The 26,349-nt window shown below is 37.1% G+C and overlaps 1 protein-coding gene across 2 annotated transcripts in view; it reads right to left on the reverse strand.

Annotated features, from left to right (window-relative positions):
* Positions 1–26,349, reverse strand: part of FAM117B (family with sequence similarity 117 member B) — a 137,847-nt gene that overhangs the window by 23,159 nt on the left and 88,339 nt on the right. For both annotated transcript variants that reach the window (XM_074191620.1, XM_074191619.1), the window contains exon 4: positions 19,162–19,275. In XM_074191620.1, the coding sequence (XP_074047721.1) occupies positions 19,162–19,275 (114 nt within the window). The remainder of the gene's footprint in view (positions 1–19,161; positions 19,276–26,349) is intronic.

Genomic DNA, 26,349 nt, shown 5'->3' on the forward strand with positions numbered 1-26,349 from the left:
GTGTGTATACACACACATATACACAAATATATATACATACACATATAAAAAAGTCTAAAGGATACCAGGTAAAGGATTGGGAAATGCCCAGTTTTGTATTTATCAAGTGACAGTAATGCTCAGTTAAAAGGGGTAAGGAGGGGGAAAGAGTTAACATAAGTCTTATAAGTTCCTTCCCCATTACACAAAACAAAGCCTAGTTGGTAGATGAAAGAGATGAGATAAAATGAGAGGCTTAGAGAAAGGTAGAAAGAAAAAGGGTGGGGGGGCACAGGGGCGGCCGCTAGGTGGTATAGTGGATAGAGTACCAGCCCTGGAGTTAGGAGTACCCGAGTTCAAATCCAGCAAGCTACTTAAAAAAAAAAAAAGAAAAAGAGGGGAAGAACTGGAAGATGCTACACAAACATCTATAATACAACAATGTGATTTCTATGTCAACCTTTTCAATAAATCATAGAACTACAGCTGCTCAGGATGAAGTACTCTAAAGAACCTGTATAGGTACCTACAGACTAACAGCAGAAAAGTGGCTCATTTTTGCAAAAATGAAGATCATGATTAAGGTAAGCATGAAATAATAATTACAAATAAGGAAAAAGCACATTAAATTTTGGCACCAAATGAACAGAACAGTTGATATCAAGTTGGTATGAAGTCTCATACTGAGAAATGAAGTCAGGCACTATTGGCTATAGAGCCAAGAACAGTAGAAAAATTGATGGTAGTAATTGGAAACCTTTTTATTGAATTCCAACTTACAAGTCTGCTAAACATGAGTTTACATATAATCTTGTAACAATTCCAAAAACAGTGCCCAATATTTTAATAATGAAATATTTCCTTGAACAGCTTTGGTTACATAAACAATTCTCAGCAACCTATCTAAAGAGAACCTGTTTAAACAGTAAGCTTTCCCAAATCTTAAGCATCAGCATGAATTAGTGTTCCAGCTCTAAATGTACCTCCTGAGTGACTCTACCAGTGTAACAACTGGGTACTTCTTGGTACAGTAAAGCCTCTGTTCTCCTTTGCTATTAACAGTGACCTTTCAGCTACATAAATTTTCTAGAATCCCTAACCTATTTGCTTTATAGTTTTTCTCGTGTGCAGTTTACCCACTGCCAAATATATTTCCCAACTGGTTTCTCTCTAGCTAAAAAAAAACAAACAAACAAAAAATCCCCATATGTCTATTCAATGAGTTCTATTAGGTATTCATGAAAAAAATAAATTTAGTTAATATTAAGCATCTATCTTGAGTATATCATAACAGAATTAAGACATACTGTCTTGCCTTTAACAAGGTTTACAAAAAAGGAAAGAAAATAAGATGTCCACAAATAAATATGATTTACATGTTTTCTATATATCAAATAAAAAAGAATAACTCTGCTGGAGAGAGAGGGAAATGAGATGTTTTGCCTGAAATGTATAGTAAAACCGAAAGTAAAATAAAGAACATTTTACACAGAAGAGCCTTAAATAAATAGCTAAAATTTCTGGCTATACAGTCAGACTCTGAGGTTACTCTGGCTGTGGCAAAATACCTATTACTTAAAGGGAACCACTAAAAGTAAAGTTGAAAACCACTATAACTGATATTTATATTTGAAGGCAGAATGAACATTTGTCCTGACTGAATATATTCCATCACTTTTGAAAAATATTTCAGTCTACTAAGTACCAGAGTTATCATGATTTTGATCAAAACTCATCAGTGACTGGCCCTTGGTTTACAACTATCCATTTCTGCATAAAGTTAATTAAATTATTTTATGGACAGTTGTTATACCAGTACATACTATTTTTTGGGCAAGGATTAAGTGACTTGCCCAACCTAGATAATTATTAAGTGTCTGAGGTCGAATTTGAACTCAGGTCCTCCTGACACCAGGGTTGGTGTTCTATCCACTATGCCACCTAGTTGCCCCCCAGTAAATACGTTTTTTTTTGAATTTTATAGTCCCCCCCCCATCATGCTTCCTACTCCCCACAGAAGGCAATCTGATAGTCTTTACATTATTTCCATGCACTGATCAAAACTGAATGTGCTGAAAGAACAATCATATCCTTAAAATAAAATATGAAAGATAGCAGAATTATATAATACATAAGATAAGTTAAAGGTCTTTGGTCTTTGTTTTTAAACTCTACAATTCTTTCTCTGGATACAGATGGTATTCTCCATTGCAGATAGCCTAAAATTGTCCCTGACTGCTGCACTGATGGAATAAGCGAGTTCATCAAGGTTGAACATCACCCCCATGTTGCTGTTAGGGTGTACAAGGTTATTCTGGTTCTGCTCATCTCACTCAGCATCAGTTCATACAAATCCCTCCAGGCTTCCCTGAATTCTCATTCCTCCTGGTTTCCAATAGAATAGCGTTCCATGACATACATATACCACAGTTTGCCAAGCCATTCCACAATTGAAGGACATTTACTTGATTTCCAATGTTTTGCCACCACAAACAGGGCTGCTATAAATATTTTTGTACAAGTGATGTTTTTACCCTCTTTCATCATCTCTTCAGGGTATAGACCCAGTAGTAGTATTGCTGGGTCAAAGAGTATACACATTTTTATTGCCCTTTTGGACATAATTCCAAATTGTTCTCCAGAAAGGCTGGAAGAGTTCACAGCTCCACCAACAATGTAATAGTGTCCCAAATTTCCCACATCCCTTCCAACATTGATCATTGTCCTTTCTGGTCATATTGGCCAGTCTGAGGTGTGAGGTGGTACACCTCAGGGATGCTTTAATTTGCATTTCTCTAATCAGTAATGGTTTAGAACAATTTTTCATATGACTATGGATTGCTTTGATTTCCTCAACTGTAAATTGCCTCTGCATATCCTTTGACCATCTGTCAATTGAGGGATCACAGTACATACTTTTAAACAGCTAATAGTGAACTCATTTCATCACTTAATAAAATAAAAAATTTACCTATTACACATAGAAGCACTTTTGTTTGTAGAGTTCTCTGAAATTACTTCCTTAATGTTAATTACTATCATTAACACAAGGCTAAATGTAATATGTGCACAAAAAAAATAAAGCCCAAATCCATACCAAGCTGTGATGATGGCTAACTCAAGGAATTGGATTTTTTGGCTAATTTTTTATGAGATTAACTGGCAGTCAAATAGGTAAACTTGTTTCATTCCTTTCTGGAAAACTATTTTAAAAATACCTTTTAAAATTATCTCATCTCCTTACCTTCATAATTATAATGTAATGAACATAACTATATCTACAGGAATGTGCCCATTCCTAGCAGAGGTCTCCTTTGGTCTTGACTGGCTCTAGCAAAAGCTTAAAACTTCAAGAAAAACTATTATTACCTAGCTAAAAGGCTTGGGAGTACAAAACCTACTTGCCATTAAACTAAGTGGGGTATGTCCAGTTATTACCCCTGGTTGGGAAAGTGAAGAATTCTGTGCTCTGGGTCCCTCTAAAGCCCAGACAAAGAATTGACAAACTTCCTCTTCAACTATGACAACCATTTTAACTGATTGCCTGATTATGCCTTCTTTCTTTCAAAAGGAGATGCTAATGGACGCAAAGAATGAGCAACATCTGCATCCTCTCTCCAGATTTTGTTTCAAGCAACTTTCTGCCCATCACAGGAATGATTTTCCTGTAGTATTTTCTTAAAGTATAAGTCCTTTTCCTAGACATTGCTAATGAAGTAGTTCTTCCCCCCATGAGAAATTTGAGAGGTGTGAAATAAAGGAATCACAGGATTTCCTGACAATAAACAACTCAAGAAACTACCTGAGATGCTCTAATTATCATCCATAATTTTTTTAAAATAACATTATTTCTATACTTTTATTGATGGAGTAGCAGCTCTGGCACACTTTACTCTTAGAAATCTTCACAGATGTGGTCTTCTAGCCTGAAAAAAGAATGCTCCAATGACAGTCATCTTTCTGGCAAGAGCCTTTATGGATTTTGTCTTAAATATCTGTGGAGTCTGTCAAAGATAAAGGCAAAAGGCTAAAAGTCCTCACCAAAACAAGAGTAGAAGTCTTCTCTCTTATGATTGCCAATTACTTTAAATTACAGATGGTTTTTAAAAGGTAAAAGATTATTTTGTCATCTGCTTTTATTATTAAGTCTAAATGTCTAAGAATGGTGTATTTTTTGCTTTTACAGATCCTAACATGAATGCTACTAATTATTTACCTACTGACATTTAGGTATCATAATCTTGCCTAATCAGTGATGGTATACTTTTCCCCAAAATCAGTGATTATAACATAGAAAGAGTTCCTATTGCTGCCAAATACAAACTAACTATTGAATTGCTCATATTTTTACTTTCCTCCATCATTGTGAGATTAAATGCCTTTCACACATTCATGCTAACATTTATGTACCTAGATCTTCCCAATTCAGAGGCCAATTTTACCACAACACAGACACCAGCATCTGTGTGGGGCCTACACAGTAAGATCACAATCACATCAATAAATTCAGTCTAAAAGAAAAACAATTCAGCAATTGATATGGATAATTTTTTAAGTCTCAAAAATGTCTTTTAAAATTTAACTGATTGATATGTTATCTCAAACTGTTCTAATCCTTAGGGCTGCCCAAAATGCCACCTGCAGTGTGATTTTATATGCTCTCCTGAGGGTTTAAATGCTTGAGTTACCTCAGAGCTCTCACTAAAGTGGCAAATCAAAATATATTGTCTATTTTTTCAATGAAAACTTTTAAAAGTAAGGTTGGACAGCCCTGCTTTAGAAAGTCAACATTTCTATTAGTTCTTTGTATAATTTACTCAATACCACTTGCACATCACATGATTACATGGCACATGATACAGATATGGCAAACGGATTTTTCTTTGAGAATAGGATAGCATATATAAATACATACATATATATGTATGTATGTATATATGGGAAAAGGAGCAAAATTATTCAAGCAAACATGGTAAAAAATGCACAGTCATGAAATCAAGAAATATTGGTTAAAGGGTAGCTTAAGTGGCACAGTGAATATAGCACTGGCCCTGGAGTCAGGAGTACCTGAGTTCAAATCCGGCTTCAGACAATTAATAGTTACCTAGCTGTACGACTTTGGGAGTCACTCAATCCCATTGCCTCAAATAAATAAAAAAATTTTTAAAAAAGAAATACTGGTTAATATTTCTGTCACTCATTGGCAGAAACCCTAGCAAAGTCAATAAATATTTCAAAAGTACTAAGTCCTCCTTAGAAATTAGAGCATTTATACAATATTGTAGATGAATGTATTAAATGGTACAATGTTTAAATGACACTAAGATTAATGTTTAAATTTGATAGAATTCATTCACCCTAGCATTCTATTAGTTGATACTCAATCATCTAGCCCACTCATCCTCACTTTCTCTAGAGCAATAGAGCCCTCAGGATACCCAGCTGACAGCCTCTCCACCTCAAGGAGAGACCAATCTTCTCTTCCAAACCTAAAGATCTGATAAGATCCTTCCCCATCTCCCAGACTTTAGTTTCTCATTGTTCTATGTTGTGACCTGCTCAAATCTAGCACATGACATTGCATAATACTCATTTTCAAATCTTTGGATGTTGTCCAAGACTTACAGGCATACCATACCTGTTGAACAGTGGTATTTAAAAAAATAACAAGAAAAATCTTTCTGGGATCAGTGTGGGGTCACTGAAGGAGTAAGCAAATTCTTTGAGGAAAAATCTAAACTATTTTATCTGTTCCAGACACACATATAGAAGAACAAAATCAATGGGTTGTCCATTAAAGTATATGCAATAATAACAGATGTTCTTGGTGAAGGCAAGATGGCAACAAAAGCGGATCATGTCTTGGGCGCTCTCTCATAAAACTTATAAACTAAGGACTCTTAAACTAAATTTTCGAGAGACAGAACCCACAGAGGGACCCAGTGAGGCAGGTAACCTGGAAAAGAGCAGAAAGGCTCTGCTCCCCAGGATCGGAGGAGCAGCCCACCAGATTTCTTTATCCACTTGAGAGGGATTCAGACAAAATGTTGAGTGGTTGTGTATTGATCTCATTCCAGAGGCTCTGCAATGTTTCCAGAGTTTGACATAATTGATATGATGTCAGCTACAAGAAAGGAACAACTGGGGGCACCTAGGTGGCTTAGAGGACAGAGCACCAGCCTTGGAGTCAGGAAGACCAGAGTTCAAATAAGAAAGGAACAACTGGAAGACCTCATTATCTATAAGAAATCCTTAATCAGAGTTCCAGCCAAGATGGCGGAGAGAAGGCAGGCACAGTTCTAAAGTCTCCGTATCTCATCTATCACATGAAACAAATCTCTTAAAAGAAATCCGACCCACAAAACCCATAAAGAAAAGCCAGGAGAAAGAATATCTACCTCAGGATTTGTCTCCCGCAGCAGCTTTGGCTGAATTCAAGTGGGTGAGTCTGGGCTCAGAGGGAGGCTCAGAGGGAGGCTCAGAGGGAGGCTCAGCCCCGGATCAGCCAGATTAACAACTGAATTGGAGCTGGGAGTCTGAGGACCAGAGAGCCAGACCTGCTGGATCAGCGGTGGGGCTGGACGAAAGGGGTTTGGGTCCGCGGGGAAGCAGAGGCGCTGGTGTTGGGGCTGTCCCCCTGGAGCTTGGGGAGCAGGCTGGGGTGACAGTTCTGGTGCAGGAGAGCTGCAGACACCATCCCTAGGCTCCTCGGGTCTGAGAAACTCTGAGCCCACGCCTCCATTGCACTGAGGCCTCTTGCAAACTACTTCAGCCTCAGGCCCAGGTGTGTGAACAGAAGAACCAGCCCAGCTGAGGAATGACCTCAGGCCAGGGTAAAGCCCACCACTGACTGAAGGCAAAAGAATTCAATAGTTACAACTCCTCCCTTCCGGCAAAGGGAGAAGGCCTCAGCCAAGGTCACAGACACTCCAGAGAGGGCAACCAGCACCTCCTACTGGCCAGCCAGAGAAACTGCACTCAGTAAAGCCTTTAGCGATCCCAAGCCCAGGTGAACCAGCCCGACCCAACTCAAGGTCTTAACATAATGAAGAAGGGTCAGTGGAAAGGTGGATCCATAGAAAAATTCCTGGAAGGGAAAGACCCCAACTCAGAGAGACCTGGAACCTCTGAGGAGAATACAAGCTGGTCTCCAGCACGGAAAGACTTCCTCGAAGAAATAAGGAAGGAGCTTAAAAATTTGGGAGAGAATTAATACCTTGCAACAAGAAAACAAAACCTTAGAAAATACAATTGGACAAACACAAAAGGGGAATAAATCTCAGATCATCAATTGGACAATGACAAAATGAGAATAATTCTCTCAGATCCTCAAATGAGCAAATGCAAAAAGAAATCAATTCTTTCAAAACCTCAATTGGTCAAATGGAAAGCTCTTTCAAAAGTAGAATTGACCAATTGGAAAAGGAGCTGTAAAAGGTTAATGAAGAAAACTACTCCCCCCAAAAAATAATTTAGTCTACAGAAACTAATGACTCCACGAGACAGTAAGTCAGTTAAACAAAATCAAAAAATAGAAAAAAATAGAAGCAAATGTAAAATACCTCATCAACAAAACCACTGACCTCGAGAATAGATTGAGGAGGGGCAACCTGAAAATTATAGGACTTCCTGAAAACATTGAAGAGGAAAAAAAGCCTGGACTTAAACATTACAGGATCTAGTGATGGAAAACTGCCCTGATATCATGGAATCGGAGGGCAAAGTAGCTATTGAAAGAGTACATAGACCCGCACAAGAAAAAGATCCTAAAATGAAAACACCAAGGTATGATGTAGCCAAACTTCAGAACTATCAGATAAAAGAGAAAATCCTACAAGCAGCCAGAAAGAAACAATTTAAATATCAAGGAGCCACAGTAAGGATCACACAGGACCTGGCTGCATCAACTTTAAGGGATCGAAGGGCCTGGAACGAGATATTTCGAAGAGCACAGGAGTTTGGAATGCAGCCAAGAATCTACTTTCCTGCAAAGCTGAGCCTTCCCTTCCAGGGAAAAATGAAATGGAAGAATTCCAAAAATTTCTGATGAAAAGACCAGAGCTAAACAGAAAATTTGGACATCAAACAGGAGATTCAAAAGACACATGAAAAGGTAAAAAAAAGGGGGGGGGGGGTAAAAGGAAAAAAAAATGCAATCCAGTAAGTTGAAACTGGCTATATCCCAGCATGGGGGGGGGGGGGGGGGGGAAGATTCTCATAAACCTTGAGAAAAGTAACTCTAACAGAGAGAATACACCTAGCCAGAAATGATGGACATTCATGACCTATTCATGAGACAACTATGTAATGGGATGTAACTGGCTTTAACCCCACTTGGGAGAAAGACTCTAATAAATCTCAAGAATTTAGACTCTATTTGATAGAATGAGGTAAATCTCATTACACTAAGAGGTACAAAAAAACCTATGGTAATAGTGAGGAAGAAGGGAGCAGAGGAGAAACACCTGAATCATCTTCCCATCAGACTTGGCTTAAAGTCTGTTAACTTATAAAACATCTAACATTTCAAGTTTGAAAAGAGGAAAAGGGGAGGGGGGACAGAGAAAGGGAAGTGGAGTGGGAGAATTAAGGGGAAATAACAAAAGGCAGGGAAGGGAAAAGGGAAAGGGGAAAGAAAGGGTAGGGTGTGATATAGGAGGGCAAATATACTGAAGGGGGTGGTATTCAAAAGCAAAATACTGGGGAATATGGATAAAAGGGGGAAAGGGGGGAAAATACAGAGGGAATATTGCACAGAGGGCAATAAAGAATTAGTAATCATAACCTTGAATGTGAATGGGATGAACTCTCCCTTAAAATGTAAGCAAATAGCAGAGTGGATTAAAAATCAGAATCCTACAATCTGCTGCTTACAAGAAACTCATTTGAAGTAGAGAGATCCATATAGAGTAAAGGTAAAAGGGTGGAACAAAATATATTTTGCTTCAGCTGAAGTAAAAAAAGCAGGGGTAGCCGGGGCTTGTGGCTCAGCGGTCAGGTGAGAAGGTGCCTCCCGGGGTGGTGGGGAGGAAGCCTGGAGGGGACCAAGTTGCAGCTGGTAGGGAGGGCTCAGCCCCTCAAGTGGAGGCTGGCCTGGGGGAGGCCCTTCTCCTCCGAGCACTCTTACCGGACAAACAGCTTCCCAGCTGGGGCCAAGGGGGTGGCCCACTCCCGATCACCTAAGTTCCTAGCCTCCCCGGAAGGGGCAGGGACCCAGGGCCCGGCTCCAGAAGCTCCTCCGGGGCTGGGGGCGCTGGCTGCCCAGGAAGACGGCCTGGCCCAGGCCCCAGTGGCTTCCTAGCAGAAAAAGCCACAACGCCGGCATGGGCCCTTGTTTCCGGCTTTTGGGGCCAGCTCCCTTCTCCCTCCCCCCCATCTCGTTACCTCTCCTCCCCAACCGCATTGAAAGGAGGATGGCCCAGAGTGTGGAGGGCTCTGAGGCAGCCAGCCCCCAGCAGCTTCAGGACTGCGTGGCCACGTCATACAAGAGAAGGTTACTGAGTCCCAATGCCCAATCTGCCCTTGCCAAGAGCTGAGCAGAGACTAGGTGCAACCCCCCCCCCCCTCAGTGAAAATGGAGGACAGCCTAGGTCTCCACTATGAGAATAATGACTTCTAGCAATTGGACTTGAATAGAAGTCTCTCTCCTAGGGGCGGCTACGTGGCGCTGTGGGTAGAGCACCGGCCCTGGAGTCACAAGGACCTGAGTGCAGGTGCGGCCTCAGGCACTTCATCATGACCTAGCTGGGTGGCCTTGGGCAAGCCACTTAACCCTACTGCCTTGCAGCATAAAGCTTAAAAAAAGTCCCTCTTCTCCCTTGAATGATAGAAATTCGAAAAAAAAAGGCTCTCTGGGGCAAATTTTGAGCCTCCAATTCCCTTTCTGTGTGAGAAGATACAAACATAAGTGATGTTGGGGCCAGGTTGCTTGCCTACTTTGAAATCAGAGGCCTGGGTTCAAATTCTGGCTGTCAATTACTACCTATGGCCCCTTGGGTCTTGGCTTGGTCTCTTGAGAATCTGGGGATCTCACCTAGAAAATTCTTTGCCATTCCTAAATCTAGAACCCTTGAAGAATACAAACAAGCCTAATAAGTCATTCAGGGTTACGTGCAATTGAAGAAGTTCCTTAAGGTTCTTTTGGATCTCACTGCTCTTATCAATAATATGAGAAATTGAAGCCTTCTTGCCTAAAGCTGTTTTTTAAAAAAAAATTTAATAGTATTTGATTTTTTCCAAATTACACGTAAATATACTTTTCATCATTTTTGTAAGAATTTGAGTTCCATATTTTTCTCCCTCCTTTCCTTTTCCCCTCCCAAGATAAGCAAGCTAATAGTTTATACATGTACAATCAGGTTAAACACATTTTTCCAAACCAGTCACATTATGAAAGAAAAATCTGACCTAAAGAAAGAAAAAACAAGAAACAAATCAAAAAGAAGTGAACATAGAATACTTTGCTCTTCACTCAGACTCCACACTTTGTTCTCAGGATGTCAATGGCATTGTCCATAGCCAGGCTCTCAGGATTATCATTGATCTCTGAACTGCTGAGAGGAGCTACATCTATCATAAGATGATCAAATCACAATGTTGTACATGTGTACAACTCCACATCAGTTGATGTAATTCTTTCCAGGTTTTTCTGAAATCTCTGGGGGGCTACTTAACAGTGTCTTCAGGATTACGACAGGCCTTTTCTTCCCTAGACCTCAACCTTCTCTTATGGCCTGCCTCCTTTCCAGCACCTTTCACAAGCTATCAACACTTAACCAGATGTCTGGCACATAGTAGGCACTCAAATATTTATTGACAAAAATTAGAAATTCTAAAAATTAAAGGAGAAATTAATAAAACTGAAAGCAAAAAACTATTGAATTAATAAATAAAACCAAAAGTTGGTATTATGAAAAAACCAATAAAATTGATAAACCTCTGGTCAATTTGATTAAAAAAAAGAAGAAAACCAAATTGCTAGTATCATAAATGAAAAAGGTGAACTCACCACCAATGAGGATGAAATTAAAGTAATAATTCGAAATTATTATGCCCAACTCTATGCCAATAAATTTGATAATCTAAGTGAAATGGAGGAATATTTACAAAAATATAAGTTGCCCAGGTTAAATGAAGAGATTAAATACCTAAACAACCCTATCTCAGAAAAAGAAATTCAACAAGCCATTACTGAACTCCCTTAAAAAAAAAATCTCCAGGGCCTGATGGATTCACAAGAGAATTCTACCAAACATTTAAGCAACAATTGGTTCCAATCCTATATAAACTCTTTGGACAAATAGGGAAAGATGGAACTCTGCCTAACTCTTTCTATGAAACCAATATGGTACTGTTACCTAAACCAGGAAGAGTTAAAACAGAGAACGAAAATTATAGACCTATCTCTCTGATGAATATAGATGCAAAAATCCTAAATAAAATCTTAGCAAAACGATTATAACAAGTCAACACTAGGATAATACAGTATGATCAAGTAGGATTTATTCCAGCAATGCAGGGTTGGTTCAATATTAGGAAAACTGTCAGTATACTCAATTATATCAACAACAAACCTATCAGAAATCATATGATCGTATCAATAGATGTTGAAAAAGCTTTTGACAAAATACAGCATCCATTCCTATTAAAAACACTAGAGAATGTAGGAATAAATGGACTGTACCTTAGAATAATTAGCAGTATCTATCTGAAACCATCAACAAGCATTATATGCAATGGGGATAGGCTAGAGGCATTCCCAATTAGATCAGGTGTCAAACAAGGGTGCCCATTATCACCACTACTATTCAATATTGTATTAGAAATGTTAGCATCAGCAATTAGAGAAGAAAAAGAAATTAAAGGAATTAGAATTGGGAAGGAAGAGACAAAACTCTCACACTTTGCAGATGACATGATGGTCTACGTAGCTAGAGAATCCCAAGAAATCATCTAAAAAACTACTGGAAACAATTAGCAATTTTAGCAAAGTTGCAGGTTATAAAATAAACCCTCATAAATCCTCAACTTTCCTATATATGTCTAGCAAGATACAGCAGGAAGAGCTAGAAAGAGAAATCCCATTCAAAGTAACCTGAGACAATATAAAATACTTGGGAGTCTATTTGCCAAGACAGACTCAGAATCTTTTTGAAAACAATCATAAAACACAAATTAAATCAGATTTAAATAACTGGGCAAATATCAACTGCTCATGGATAAGTAGAGCTAATATAATAAAAATAGCAATGCAACTAAAACTAAACTACCTGTTTAGTGCCCTACCAATCAAAATTCCAAAAAATTACTTTAACAAGTTAGAAAAAATTATAAGTAAATTCATATGGAGAAATAGGAAGTCAAGAACTGCCAGCAGCTTAATGAAAAAAAGTGCAAAAGAAGGTGGCTTAGCCCTACCTGATCTAAAATTATATTATAAAGCATCAGTCATCAAAACTGTTTGGTATTGGCTAAGAAATAGAGTGGTGGACCAGTGGAATAGACTAGGTGTAAAAAGCAGGAGAGGACTATAGTAATCTGCTGTTTGATAAACCCAAAGAGTCTGGCCATTGGGATAAAAACTCCCTTTCTGATAAAAATTGCTGGGATAATTGGAAGTTAGTATGGAAGAAACTTAGATTAGACCAACACCTCACACCCTTTACCAAGATAAGATCCAAATGCTTACAGGACATAGACATAAAAAACAATACTATAAGCAAATTAGAAGATCAAGGACTAGTCTACCTGTCTGATCTATGGAAAAGGGAGCAGTTTATGACTAAGGAAGAGTTGGAGAATATCACCAAAAACCAATTAGATGATTTTGATTAAATTAAAAAGCTTTTGCACAGATAAAACCAATGTAACCAAGATCAAAAGAAAGGTAGAAAATTGGGAAACAATCTTTACAACTAATGATTCTGACAAAGGACTCATTTCTAAAATATACAGAGAACTGAGTCATATTTTTAAAACAAAAAGCCATTCCCCAATTGACAAATGGTCAAAGGATATGCAAAGGCAATTTACAGATGAGGAGATCAAAGCAATCCATAGCCATATGAAAAAATGCTCTAAATCATTAATTATTAGAGAAATGCAAATTAAAGCTTCTCTGAGGTACCACCCTCACACTTCTCAGATTGGCCAGTATGACCAGGAAGGATAATGATCATTGTTGGAAGGGATGTGGGAAATCTGGGACACTATTACACTGTTGGTGGAGCTGTGAACTCATCCAACCCTTCTGGAGAGCTATTTGGAACTATGCCCAAAGGGCAACAAAAATGTGCATACCCTTTGACCCAGCAATACCACTACTGGGTCTATACCCTGAAGGGATGAGGAAAAAGGGTAAAAACAGTATTTGTACAAAAATATTTATAGCAGCTCTGTTTGTGGTGGCAAAGAATTGGAAATCCAGTAAATGTCCTTCAATTGGGGAATGGCTTAGCAAACTGTGGTATATGTATGTCATGGGACACTACTGTTCTATTAAGAAACCAGGAGGGATGGGATTTCAGGGAAGCCTGGAGGGATTTGCATGAACTGATGCTGAGTGAGATGAGCAGAACCAGAAAAACACTGTACACCCTAACAGCAACATGGGAGTGATGTTCAACCTTGAAGGACTTGCTCATTCCATCAGTGCAACAATTGGGAACATTTTGGGCTGTCTGCAAAGGAGAGTACCATCTGTATCCAGATAAGGAGCTGTGGAGTTTGAACAAAGTGCAAAGACTATTCCCCTTAATTTAGAAAAAAAAAATATCTTATTGTCCAATCTTGTTACCTCTTAGACTTCTCTTTAAGGATATGATTTTTCTGTCATCACACCCAATTTGGATCAAGGTACAATATGGAAACAAAGTAAAAGACTAACAGAGTGCTTTATGGGGGGGGTGGGGGTGGGGGGGAAGCAAGATTGGGGGGAAAATTGTAAAACTCAAATAATATCTTTAATAAAAATAAATTTTTTAAAAAAGAAAGAAATCCTTAATCAAACTGAATTTTCCAACCGTCTCTAAGCTCCTTCATAATAGGGGCTATTTTTCTTTTTGATCTTTTGTATTTAAGGAGTGTCTAACAGGTAAAGGGTTAATAAATACCTGTTAAGTGATTGCTCCCTATTACAGTGGGCAAATATCTCTTGCAAACATCACTTCATACACTTTTTTAAAAGTCAGAGTTGTTCAATAAAATTATAAAGGTTTTAACATCTTTCAAGGGATTTGAAATGATTGACATGAAAATATGAGAGATCTTTTTTTTGAAAGGGATTGTAGGAAGATTTTATTAAAGAACAGATGAAGTGTTGTATTGTGCACAATTTTCCCATCTAATTAGTGGTAAAGATGACATCCATTGCTGAATACTGCTTTTTTAAGTTTAATTATTCCCCACATGCTCCACCACACACAAAGTCCTACTCTGATACCACATTGGGCTATTTTGGTGATTTGGGGTTCATCTAGACCAAACAGGCACAGAGAAAAAACTCTGGAAAGTTCTACCATGCTTGAAAGGCCTCCTAAGAAGCAAACCTGGTGCTGGTTTCTGAAGGCTAGTCCTACAATAGAAAGCTCAATAGGCTGGCCACTTGGTGATGATCTCTGGCTATGTCAACCTACAACCCTTCAAAGCAACTCTCAGTCCTGTGAAAGCCCCCTTTACTTCTGTACTAAAAGCTATTCTGCTAAGAATCACAAAGTTAAAACTGTTTTGAATGTTTATTTTCTAAACCAAAGTGGATATACTACTGGAGGTACTGAATCTTACCAATTCAACATTCTTGGTATAAATGAACCAAGAAGAAAGAAGTTTGTAGTTTAACTATAAAAATGGCTTATGGGGGCGGCTAAGGTGGCACAGTGAATAGAGCACTAGCCTTGGAGTCAGGAGTACCTGGGCTCAAATCCGACCTCTGACACTTAATAATTACCTAGTCATGTGGCCTTGGGCAAGCCACTTAACCCATTGCCTTGAAAAATCTAAATAAATAAATAAATCAATGAATCAATGAATAAATAAATTTAAAAAATAAAAAAATGGCTTATGAGTAATTCCTTGAAATAGCCATTTGTATAATGATTATGGACAGGGTCATTATAAGAATAAAATAAGAAATTTTAAAATGCTATCCAAATGTCAGTTATGACAATAGTTATTAGCCCACAATAAACAGGTCTCCAATTTGGTCATGAATTCATCCAAAGACTTCTCTTGCACTCCTACTGACCTCAAATAATGTTTATAGAACAAAAGGAGATTAAGTTGGAAAATGCTTATGAACCAGGCCTGGGTGTAGTGTGGGTGGAGAAGGTTGAGTATGTATACACACACTAAACTTGAAAAATTTAATCTATAGTTCATTAACATTTTCTTAAGTCTGGATGCCCAATGAGGTCATATTTCTTTTTCTTATGATAGGCGGAGGGAAGATTCTGGATGACCAACATGTGCCAAATTTATTTTTCTTGTATTTAGGGTTGGGGGATGTAAGGAGAGGAGGGCAAAATACAGGGGAAAAGGTTGGTGTGGGAGGATTAGAAGGCAGATCATGGCAGAATAAAATATATTATTTTAAAAAAATGTAATAAGCAACATAATTTAATCTTTTTGAAATTTTGAAAAGTATTTCAGCAAATTGAAGATCACCAATATCATTAATTAATGATAACCATCCCAATTTATAGGATCATATGAGTCAGGTAAGAAAGAATATTCAAGATCATCTTGTACAATCCCTTCATAGAAGAAAAACTGAGGTCCCAAAAAGTGAAATGACTGACTCTAAGTTACATAGTTGACAACAAGCAGTTTGAAGCCAAACTCCTATCCTTTTTCAAAGCACAATCTTATTTCAGGATAGACAAATAAGCCATATCACATACTTCTGCAGAGTACTATATATGAGATAATATTCAACAACTGATTGAACACAAACTATCACAGAGAATAATAAATAAAACTTCACTAGGACTGCAATAGAGACAAGTTACATTATTATTATTATTTTTTTTTTTAGATTTTTGAAAGGCAAATGGGGTTAAGCGGCTTGCCCAAGGCCACACAGCTAGGTAATTAGTAAGTGTTTGAGACCGGATTTGAAACCAGGTACTCATGACTCCAAGGTTGGTGCTTTATCCACTATGCCACCTAAGCTGCCCCAAGTTACATTATGATTAAAGGAACACAGAGAATGAACTAATAATAGTAATACTTTAAAAAATGATGAAGTGGTTGATTTTAGAAAAACAAGGATAAATTTGCATGAAATAATGAAGAGCGAAATGAGCAGAACCAAGAAAATATTGTATACAGTAACAGCAATATCATTCAAAAAACAACTGTGATTGTTTTGAGTATTACAAATACTTAAATCGACTATAAGGGACTGAATGCCGGTCATCTCCAGAGGAAAAAAAGATAAATATAAGTATGTAAATTAAATATGGTTTTATATATAAACATGTATTTGTATCAAATGGTGGCCTTCTCAAGAATGGGGTGAGGAGGGGCGGCTAAGTGGCACAGTGGATAAAGCACCGGCCCTCCAGTCATGAGTACCTGGGTTCAAATCCGGTCTCAAACACTTACTAATTACCTAGCTGTGTGGCCTTGGGCAAGCCGCTTAACCCCATTTGCCTTGAAAAAACCTAAAAAAAAAAAAAAGTGGGGTGAGGAAAAAAAATAAAAATAAAAAGTGCACATCAGAGAACAAGAGAAAATTGAGAATGAAGCACAGAGCAGCAGGGTAGTTTTGAAAATGATGTGGTATTTTGAAACAGCTTTTCAAAAAAAAGCAAACAATAAAATAGAAATTCATGGTTTCATGGTGAATCTTTTTTTTTTTTTTGCTGACTCCAGACTCCAGGAATTTATAGTATGTTAGTACAGTAGTCTTGGGGAACTAGGCATCCTTCAGGGGATAGGGGCATGACCCTAAGAGATGGGCTGGTGATTAACCAATTGTTTGGCAGCAAGATGAATTGAATCCTACCCATCCTGGGGTTTTTCTCCCACACAATTATTCCTATCTTTCACCCATTATTTCTTAATATTCCTCCACTGCTGTACAACTTCCCACTCTTCCCAAATATCTTCTGACCACTGGCCTCACAGGGTACTTATAACCTATCCTCTAACCAGATACCCCAAGAGTCACATGCGCCACTGTAGAAATTCCCACAGCATATCTACCTCCTGACTTGTGGCCATAGCAGATGGTATTAATGGGTAGACCTTTTTAAAAATTTTTTAAATGAACAAATATACACATTGGGGGACAAGAACTCAAAAAAGTTTTAACTAATAGAGGTACATAACCAAAAGTATCTATCTACTGTATCTGAGGAATAAGAAACCACCACAGATAACTATGATGTAAAATATTTAAAAGTACCTTACAAGTTACAAAACAATACTGTTGGAGGTCTAAGTTTGAAAAGGTTAATATGTATTGGGGGGTTCAAGAACTACACAAAATAAAACTTAAAAAAAAAGTTGGAAATTCTACAAGTTTCACTTTTCATCAAATCATACATCTATACAACTATCACTTATTTTTTATTATATGAAATCTTAAAAATCTCTTTGTACAGCTTTAATTAAAAATAACTTCATCTTCTTGCTAAAGTAGGGCTTAGAAAATAAAAAAGAATATCAGTTATAAATTATTGAAATAATTCTAATAAATCCCTATCATTTATTCAAATTGTGTAAGCTTTAATAACTATTCTAGCAAAGGAAATCATTTTGTATAATATCCTTGTTTTAGACATTATCCATATGTAGTTCTATTCTTGCTAAACTTTAAAGCATTTAAAAAAATTGTTTTTAAATCTAAAGTAATTTATCATTTTTCTAAATCTCACTATTTAGTCAGAACCCTAACTAGCCATTCTGCACAGGGATCATAATCAAAATAAAAAGGGAGATAAGGACCAGATCTGTTTTTCCTAGTAAAGATGAGGAAGTACTTTCCCTCCTCTTGACAGGTTAAGCTGCCCAGCAGGACAGCTGGTAGGTCAGCAGCTAGACTAGAACTTAGCTCTTCTCTTTCCAAGATTTGGCCCCCATACCAAGAATTATCTCTCCAATGTACTACACACAATCACTTCTTAGTTGTTTTTGTCTGTTTGTTTGTTTTAGGTTTTTGCAAGGCAAATGGAGTTAAGTGGCTTGCCCAAGGCCACACAGCTAGGTAATTATTAAGTGTCTGAGGACGGATTTGAACCCAGGTACTCCTGACTCCAGGGCCGGTGCTCTATCCACTGTGCCACCTAGCTGCCCTCAGCCACTTTTTAGTGAAGGAAGAGCATCAGTTATTTTCACTTCTCTTGCTAACTAAGATCACAGGGTGGCAACGAACCAAACTCAGAAGCCCTTCGTCCAGGCTCTCACTTTACACATGAGGAAATTGAGTCCCAATTAATTTGGACCAGGAGCTGTACATAGTTAAGACATTAGCCAGTGATATGATAAGAGTTAATCTTTTTGCACAAAATTTAAACACACACACACACACACACACACACACACACACACACACACACAAATATGCAAATGCTTACTTCCTTTTAAAACAAAATCAGTATAGTATACCCTAAAGAACAAAAACACAAAAAATCAGAAATCTAAAATTTTCTATTTATTAGTCACAGGACATGAACCAGTCCCCCATTAATCTCTGGAAGTCTCATTTCTTTAATTTCTAATTAAGAATTGAATATAAAAAATATTTTGTAACTAAAGTTCTATATAAATGTGAGCCACTGTATTCTCTAACTTTTGGAAAACATGGATGGCTCTATCAGATGATCAGAACACAGCTAAGACTTGTGGTCTGTACATTAGCTCAAATGGGTATTGGGCTGCTCCTCTCCTGAGACTTTACCCTAAGACAGAAACACTAAAAAGGAAGCTGCTTCGTGATTGCTACAATTACCAGTTATTTTCACTCCAGACAAACTGTAAGAGCTTTCCAAGTTTCCCCTTGGGGGGAGCTTCCAGATATGACACTTAAATTGCCTTTTACAACTTGACTAACATTTCTATTTTTTTTAAAGACTTTTGTGAAATTACTATCTAAACATCTTTTAGCATATATCCCCAAAATAATTACTGGCCAAGCAATAAATCACAGCAACATTTTCCACACACTGTTGGTAAACTTACCTGACACTGGTTAATGGCTGCATGATTGCCATGGAATGGAGACTGTCGATCTTTATCCCGATGATGCCTACTGCTGTGTTTACTTCTCTGCAACTGCTGGCGCAATTTTGCAATCTAAGAGAGGAAAGATAAAAGACATCATTTTAGAATCTTTTACCTACTACATGAAAATATATACAAGCAATAGATACTGTTAGGATACAGCATACTTAATAGAGCCAAAAATTATCAAAATTATAAAATCAAATCAAGCAAAAAACTTAAACTTTTAAAGGAGAAGAATACTTTTACTTATATAGTGCTCCACTAAAGTCTTATTCTGACCCTTCACTGTGGAGGAAGACAGTGCTGTATTTGTTTATTTCTAAATTAATAAGCATTTATTTTCTCTCTCACCCCATTGAAAAATAAAAACAAAAAAACAAAAGTACATGGTCAAAACAAATTCTTTCATAGACAATTTTAAGGATGTATTTATCATTTTTCATCCTGAGCCCATCATCCCTGTCAGGAAGTGTTTGAAAGCATTTTCCATCAATGATCCTCCAGAGCTATAGAAATTACAAAAATCCATTTTCTTAAGTCTTTACCTAAGTTCAAATCCAGCCTCAGACACTTAATAATTACCTAACTGTGAGACCTTGGGCAAGTCACTTAATCCCACTGCCTTACCCCCACAAAAATAAATAGATAAAGATAAAAAATAAATTGGTTCTTATACTTTTCCCTATGTTTCCCTGAAATCACTTCTTTTGGTTCCTTCTTATAGTACAACAGTACTACATATACATTTACATTCAACTTTTTTATTTAGCCCTCCTCAAGAAAGAAAACCAAGTTTCCAGTTATTTGCAACCACCAAAAAAGCTGATATAAATACTTTTGTGCTGTTAAATTCCCATGCCATTTAAGTATAAGATATGGTAGGTTTTACATCAAACTAAAAAGATTTTAATAACTAAATATTAAATGAAAGAATCAAAAATCATTTATTGACACAAAGGATGTAAAAATAAAGGTGAAACAGTCTCAGTCCTTGTACTCAATCAACTAACATTTTATCAGAAAAAACAACACATACATGCAGCATTGCCCAAAAGTCTTAGTGCAGTTCTCAGCTTTAATAACTTCCAATGGTAGGGGCGGCTAGGTGGTGCAGTGGATAGAGCACCGGCCCAAGAGTCAGAAGTATCTGAGTTCAAATCCAGACTCAAACACTTAATAATTACCTAGCTGTGTGGCCTTGAGCAAGCCCCATTGCCTTGCCAAAACAAAACAAAACAAAACAAAAACCCTAAATAAATAAATAAAAATAACTTCCAATGGCTCTAAAACTTTTGGAACCCCCTCTAAAACCTTTCATTCAATATCTAGAATGTGAAACTGTTCTTGCTAGGCACTGAGGATAAAAAGAGGAAAAACATCTGTATTGTAAAGGAGTTCACCTTCCATCAATGTAAATAACAAATATATTCAAGCACTAAGTAGACACACAAGGAAAACTGGATGGGGAAACAGTCTCATGCATACCTGGAGGAGGAAGCAGCCAAGAACAACCTGAGCAAGGTCAAGTAAAGTCTATCCAAGTCTGGAGAGGCTTATCACCAGGGTGCCTAATGTGCAAGGTCTCTTTTGGCCAAAGTGACTTTAAATGACCATCCATGAACACAAAAGAGACTGCAATCTGCACTGGCAAGGGGAATAACTCACATGGGATAAAATGACTGATGACTGGAAAAAGCAAAACCTACTTGGAGAGCAATGGCATCTTTAGCATACACTCTATCTTAATATTACTTATCTGACATAGTATTAATTCATGCAATTATTAACATTTCTTCTCAAAATAAAATCAAGGTTTTTGTGTAAATTTTTCTTTGTTTGAAATCCAAAGGACCCATCTTATCTTTTAAGCAGAAGCAATTCCTTCTTAAATGTTTCACTATCAATTTTTGCATCCTTACCTAACATCTGGGACTTGAATAAGCCTTCAGCCATTAAGAAGTAGATCAATGTCTTTTATGTCTAGTTAGTCAATTTTTTTTAAAGAAAGATTTTGAGTTTTACAATTTTCCCCCTATTCTTGCTTCCCTCCCCCCACCCCCACAGAAGGCATTCTGTTAGTCTTTACATTGTTTCCATGATATGCATTGATCTAAGTTGAATGTGATAAGAGAGAAATCATTTCCTTAAGGAAGAAACATAAAAGTATGAGATCTATATAGCAAAATTACATAATAAGGTAACTTCTTTTAAAAATTAAAGGTAATAATAGTCTTTATTCAAACTCCACAATTCTTTCTCTGGATACAGATGGTATTCTCCATCGCAGATAGCAAGTCCATTAAAGTTGACCATCACCCCCATGTTGCCGTTAGGGTGTACAATGTTCTTCTGGTTCTCATCTCGCCCAGCATCAGTTCATGCAAATCTTTCCAGGCTTCCTTAAATTCCCATCCCTCCTGGTTTCTAATAGAAAAATAGTGTTCTGTGACATGCATATATGACAGTTTGTTAAGCCATTCCCCAACTGAAGGACATTAACTTAATTTCCAATTCTTTGCCACCACAAACAGGGCTGCTATGAATATTTTTGTGCAAGTGATGTTTTCACCCTTTTTTCATAATCTCTTCAGGGTATAGACCCAGTAGTGGTATGGTATGGTATAGTCCATTTTAAAAATTTGAAATTATTCTTCTTAAATTTCCTTTGTGGCTTAAGGAAACCAATTTAGGCTAATTTCTAAGCTTTAAACTTTGCCAAATTAGCAAGCAAGTTAAAAATAAGCTTCTTGATACTCAGTCAAACTGGTTGGACATCTTGTATTTTTTTTTTTTTAGGTTTTTGCAAGGCAAATGGGGTTAAGTGACTTGCCCGAGGCCACACAGCTAGGTAATTATTAAGTGTCTGAGACTGGATTTGAACCCAGGTACTCCTGACTCCAGGGCCAGTGCTTTATCCACTGCGCCACCTAGCCACCCCCCATCTTGTATTTTTTTAAAAGAGATAATGGAAAGATTAAGAAATTAAAACTCCTCTACTCCAAGCCACAAAGTTTATATAACGCTAAACAGAAAACAGTGTACTGATCTCTGCTCCTCCCTCATGACTCTAACATTCCCACTTTCAAGTCTTTGTAGAGGCTACCCCTTTTGGTAGGAGCACCCTTTTTGTGTCTGTACCCTAGTCCTTAGCACACTGCTTGGCCCATAGCCCCTTCATATGTACTGAGATTGGTTAATTAATATAGCACATCAGAAAAAGAAACTAGTTTTTGTTTGCCTTTTTTGTTTCCTTTGGCCAAATGAACAGAGGCATAATACTTTTCTTCAAAATATAGGCTGCATTCAATATAGGGCATTTTACAATTTAAAAGCAAATATACAAGGAATCTAGTCTGTAGATATTTTTTTCAGCCTGACAAAATCTGAGGTATGAAGCACAAAACAGCCATTAACTAGGACTTACTACATCATAAAAGGACGTCAACTCCACTTCCATCCTTTCTGGATCTAAAGAACCAAGGTTGTTTTTCTAATGACATAGGAGATCATATGGAAATTCATTAAACTTCTTTTCTACCAAACCATTACTTCCATCCTTTCTATATCTAAAGAACCAAGGTTGTTTTTCTAATGACATAGGAGATCATATGGAAATTCATTAAACTTCTTTTCTACCAAACCATTACAGTTGTGTTGAAGAGATAAGGCAAAGACAGAGAGAGATGGAGTGGTGAGGAGAGAAAGGAAAGTGGAGGCTGTGACAGGGGGAGAGAGTGGAAAGGGAGAGGAGAGAAGGACAGGAGAAAAGAGGAAAAGGAGAGGGAAGACAGGCAAAAGAAGGGAGAAATAGAAGAGAAATGGAAGGAGGGAGGAGGAGAAAAGAGGCCTTACAGTTTTTTAACTTTGAGCAGCCCTTACAAGGAGTTAAAATTTTTTTTTTAAAGATATATAAGTCAGGGAAAATGGCTGGACTGGGCCAAGTATATAGAGAAAACAAAAAAGGAATCCAAGCTATAGGCAACACAAGCTTTAAAGAATTAATCAATTAATTAATTAACCAATCACAGGTTTTCTTGAAATGGAGTTTGTTGCTGCCCTCTCATATTCTGCTGTGCACAAGGCAATGTTTTTTTTTCCTTATTTTGCATTTAAGTTAAAAATAAAAATTTAAAAATAAAGTACAAAGCACTTGTACTAAGACTTAGGAATACAAAGAAGAGGGAAAAGGTTCCTACCCTAAAAAATGTCAAAGAGGAAAAAGTACTTAAAATTAATAAGCATTGGGGCAACTAGGCGGCACAGTGGATAGAGCACTGGCCCTAGAGTTAGGAGTACCTGGGTTCAAATCTGGCCTCAGACACTTAATAATTACCTAGCTGTGTGGCCTTGGGCAAGCCACTTAGCGCCATTTGCCTTGCAAAAATCTAAAAAAAAAAAAAAATTATTAAGTATCAAAAATGGTATTATACTCAAAAAAGGAGATCAAGAAGATACCAGCAATTGCCCAAACACATGTGAATCCCATCTTGTTTTATATTCTCCAAAGTTAGAAAAATGATATTCCTAAAAGTACAGATTTCATTTATAGCACTCCTCTATTCCAGAAATTGCAGTGACATAAAAACACCATTTACAACAATGATCTTAGTCGGAATATATAGAGAGGACATCTGATGAAAATGAGAAGGAAAAAGACAAGGATTCACAAATGATTTTTTTTAACAACAGATCACATGCTCACCATCACCCAAATAATTCTAAAGGAAAGACGACTAACCAAAGCTTTGAAATCTGCCTACAATTTTACATATAGGAGGCTCAAGATTCACAACCTCCTGGGAGGCAGATAATGTAAGTACAATTATCCTCATTTTGCAGATTAGAGAACATACTCAGTTTTTTTACATGCACACACTTTTAGCAGTCTGATGAAGCCCACAAAAATCCATCATAGAATGTTTTAAATACATGATTGTTTCCCTTCTCCCTCATCCAAGTTCATGGACATGCCCCGCCTTCCCATTCTATCTCTGGTCCTCATGGAGGCCTGAAGACCTCAAGTTAAGAATCCTATATTAGAGGCTCAGAGAAATTTTGTGATTTACCAATGTTCATGACTAGTAAATGGCACATGAGTTAAAGGCTTCCTGATTCCAAATCAAAACTCTAGCCCTATCACTCTTCATAATAAAAAATATTTATTTTAAAATGTAGAACTTGAAGAAACAGTGAAAACTGCTAAATGACTCATACCAGCATACAAATCATTTCCCCTTTTATGGATTTTTTTTTTCTGTTGGGGGTGATATGTGCAACTATACTTTGCCCTAACACTTTAGAAGACAATCAATCAACAAGATTTATTTACTACCAACTATATGCCAAACCCTGGCCTTTAGAAACTTAAGTTCTATAAAGAAAAGATACAAATTTAAACTTAGTTATTCTCAGCAATATAATGATACAAGACAATCCCAAAGGCCTAATGGTGACGCATACTATCTGCCTCCAGAGAAAAAGCTATTATTTGAATGCAGACTGAAGCATATTTTTCACTTTTTTTTTCTTTTGAGTCTTCTGTAAAAAGTGACTAATATAGAAATGATTTAAATTGCACATGTAAAACCTGTATCTGATTGCTTATCATCTCAGGAATGGGGGAAAGAAGGAAAGGATTGAATTTGGAGCTCAAAAGTTTAAATGAAATGTTTAAAATTTTTTTTTAAGTCTATAAAATATGTGAGCCCCCCCCCCAAAAAAATGTCATCAAAGAAATGCAAGGAACATAACCAACAAAAATACAGCAGCAAGAAAGAGAATTCCATTTAAAGTAGCTTTAGAGGGGCAGCTAGGTGACGCAGTAGATAGAGCATGGGCCCTGGAGTCAGGAGTACCTGAGTTCAAATCTGGCCTCAGATACTTAAAAAACTTAGGGGAAAAAAACGTATTTTATTTTATGTAAAGCTACGGGTTTTTTTTTTATTTTTTTGCAAGGCAAATGGGATTAAGTGGCTTGCCCAAGGCCACACAGCTAGGTAATTATTAAGCGTCTGAGGCCTGATTTGAACTCAGGCACTTTTGACTCCAGGGCTGGTGCTCTATCCACTGTGCCACCTAGCCGCCCCCAAAATAAAATACTTTTAAGTCTTCAAGCCAAACACAGAAAGTACATGAAAGCAATTACAAAACTTTTCAAACAAATAAAATTAGATCTAAATAACTGGGCATTTATCAAGTGCTCATAGTTAGACCAAACTAATATAATAAAAATGACAATTCTACCTAAATTACTTATTCAGTGCAACACCAATCAAACTTCCAAAAAATTACTTTAGTGAGCCAGAAAAAAATAGTAACTAAATTCATATAAAAGGACAAAAGGTCAAGAATATCAAAGGAATTAATGAAAAAGTTGCAAAAGAAGGTGGCCTTGTGTCTCAAGGAGAAAGGAGGGTCAGAAGAGAATTTGGAATTCAAAATTTCTTTTTAAAAACAGTTTAAATTGTTTTTACATGTAATTGGGGAAAAATTATTTTATAGTTAAAAAAACCCAATTTAAAGGAGGAGCAATTTGAAAGAAAAAACTTTTCCTGAGTTTTGAAAGAAATTAGATGACACAAGACAAAAAAGGTCAAAAGGGTATATATTGTAGGCAAATTCAAGAAGGGAAAAGTTGAACATGTCTGTAGGCAGCAAGGAATGAGCCAAGAGATAAATAGAAATTAAAGATGAGAGAGAGGAAGGAGGAAAGTTTGTAGGAACAACTTACTTCAGGAGATTAAGATGTTGGAATCAAGGTTACTAGGTGGGTTGGCATATCCCTAACCCAAAAGCATCACTTCAGAGACTGAAAGAAAAAACTGGGGCATAATGGCAAGGTATTTTGAGATGTAACCTAGAGGAGATCAAGGAATTAATCATATTTTTATCCATAATGTATGAGACAAAGTTAAAATAAATTGAATCAAAAGAGAAAAATAAGGAAACCTATACTATATTCTATGTCAGGCATATTAATCAATATTGTTTTAGACTATTTAAAATAACTAGATAATGTAAGGCTGAAATATTGCTATGATATAAGAAATCGTGGATTTAGAAAAATATGGAAAGACTTGAACATATGAAGGAATATGCTATCCACCTGCAGGGAAATAAAGGACATACACACACACACACACA

Source organism: Macrotis lagotis, chromosome 6 (assembly GCF_037893015.1).
Source record: "Macrotis lagotis isolate mMagLag1 chromosome 6, bilby.v1.9.chrom.fasta, whole genome shotgun sequence".
In the NCBI taxonomy this organism is placed as follows: Eukaryota; Metazoa; Chordata; class Mammalia; order Peramelemorphia; family Peramelidae; genus Macrotis; species Macrotis lagotis.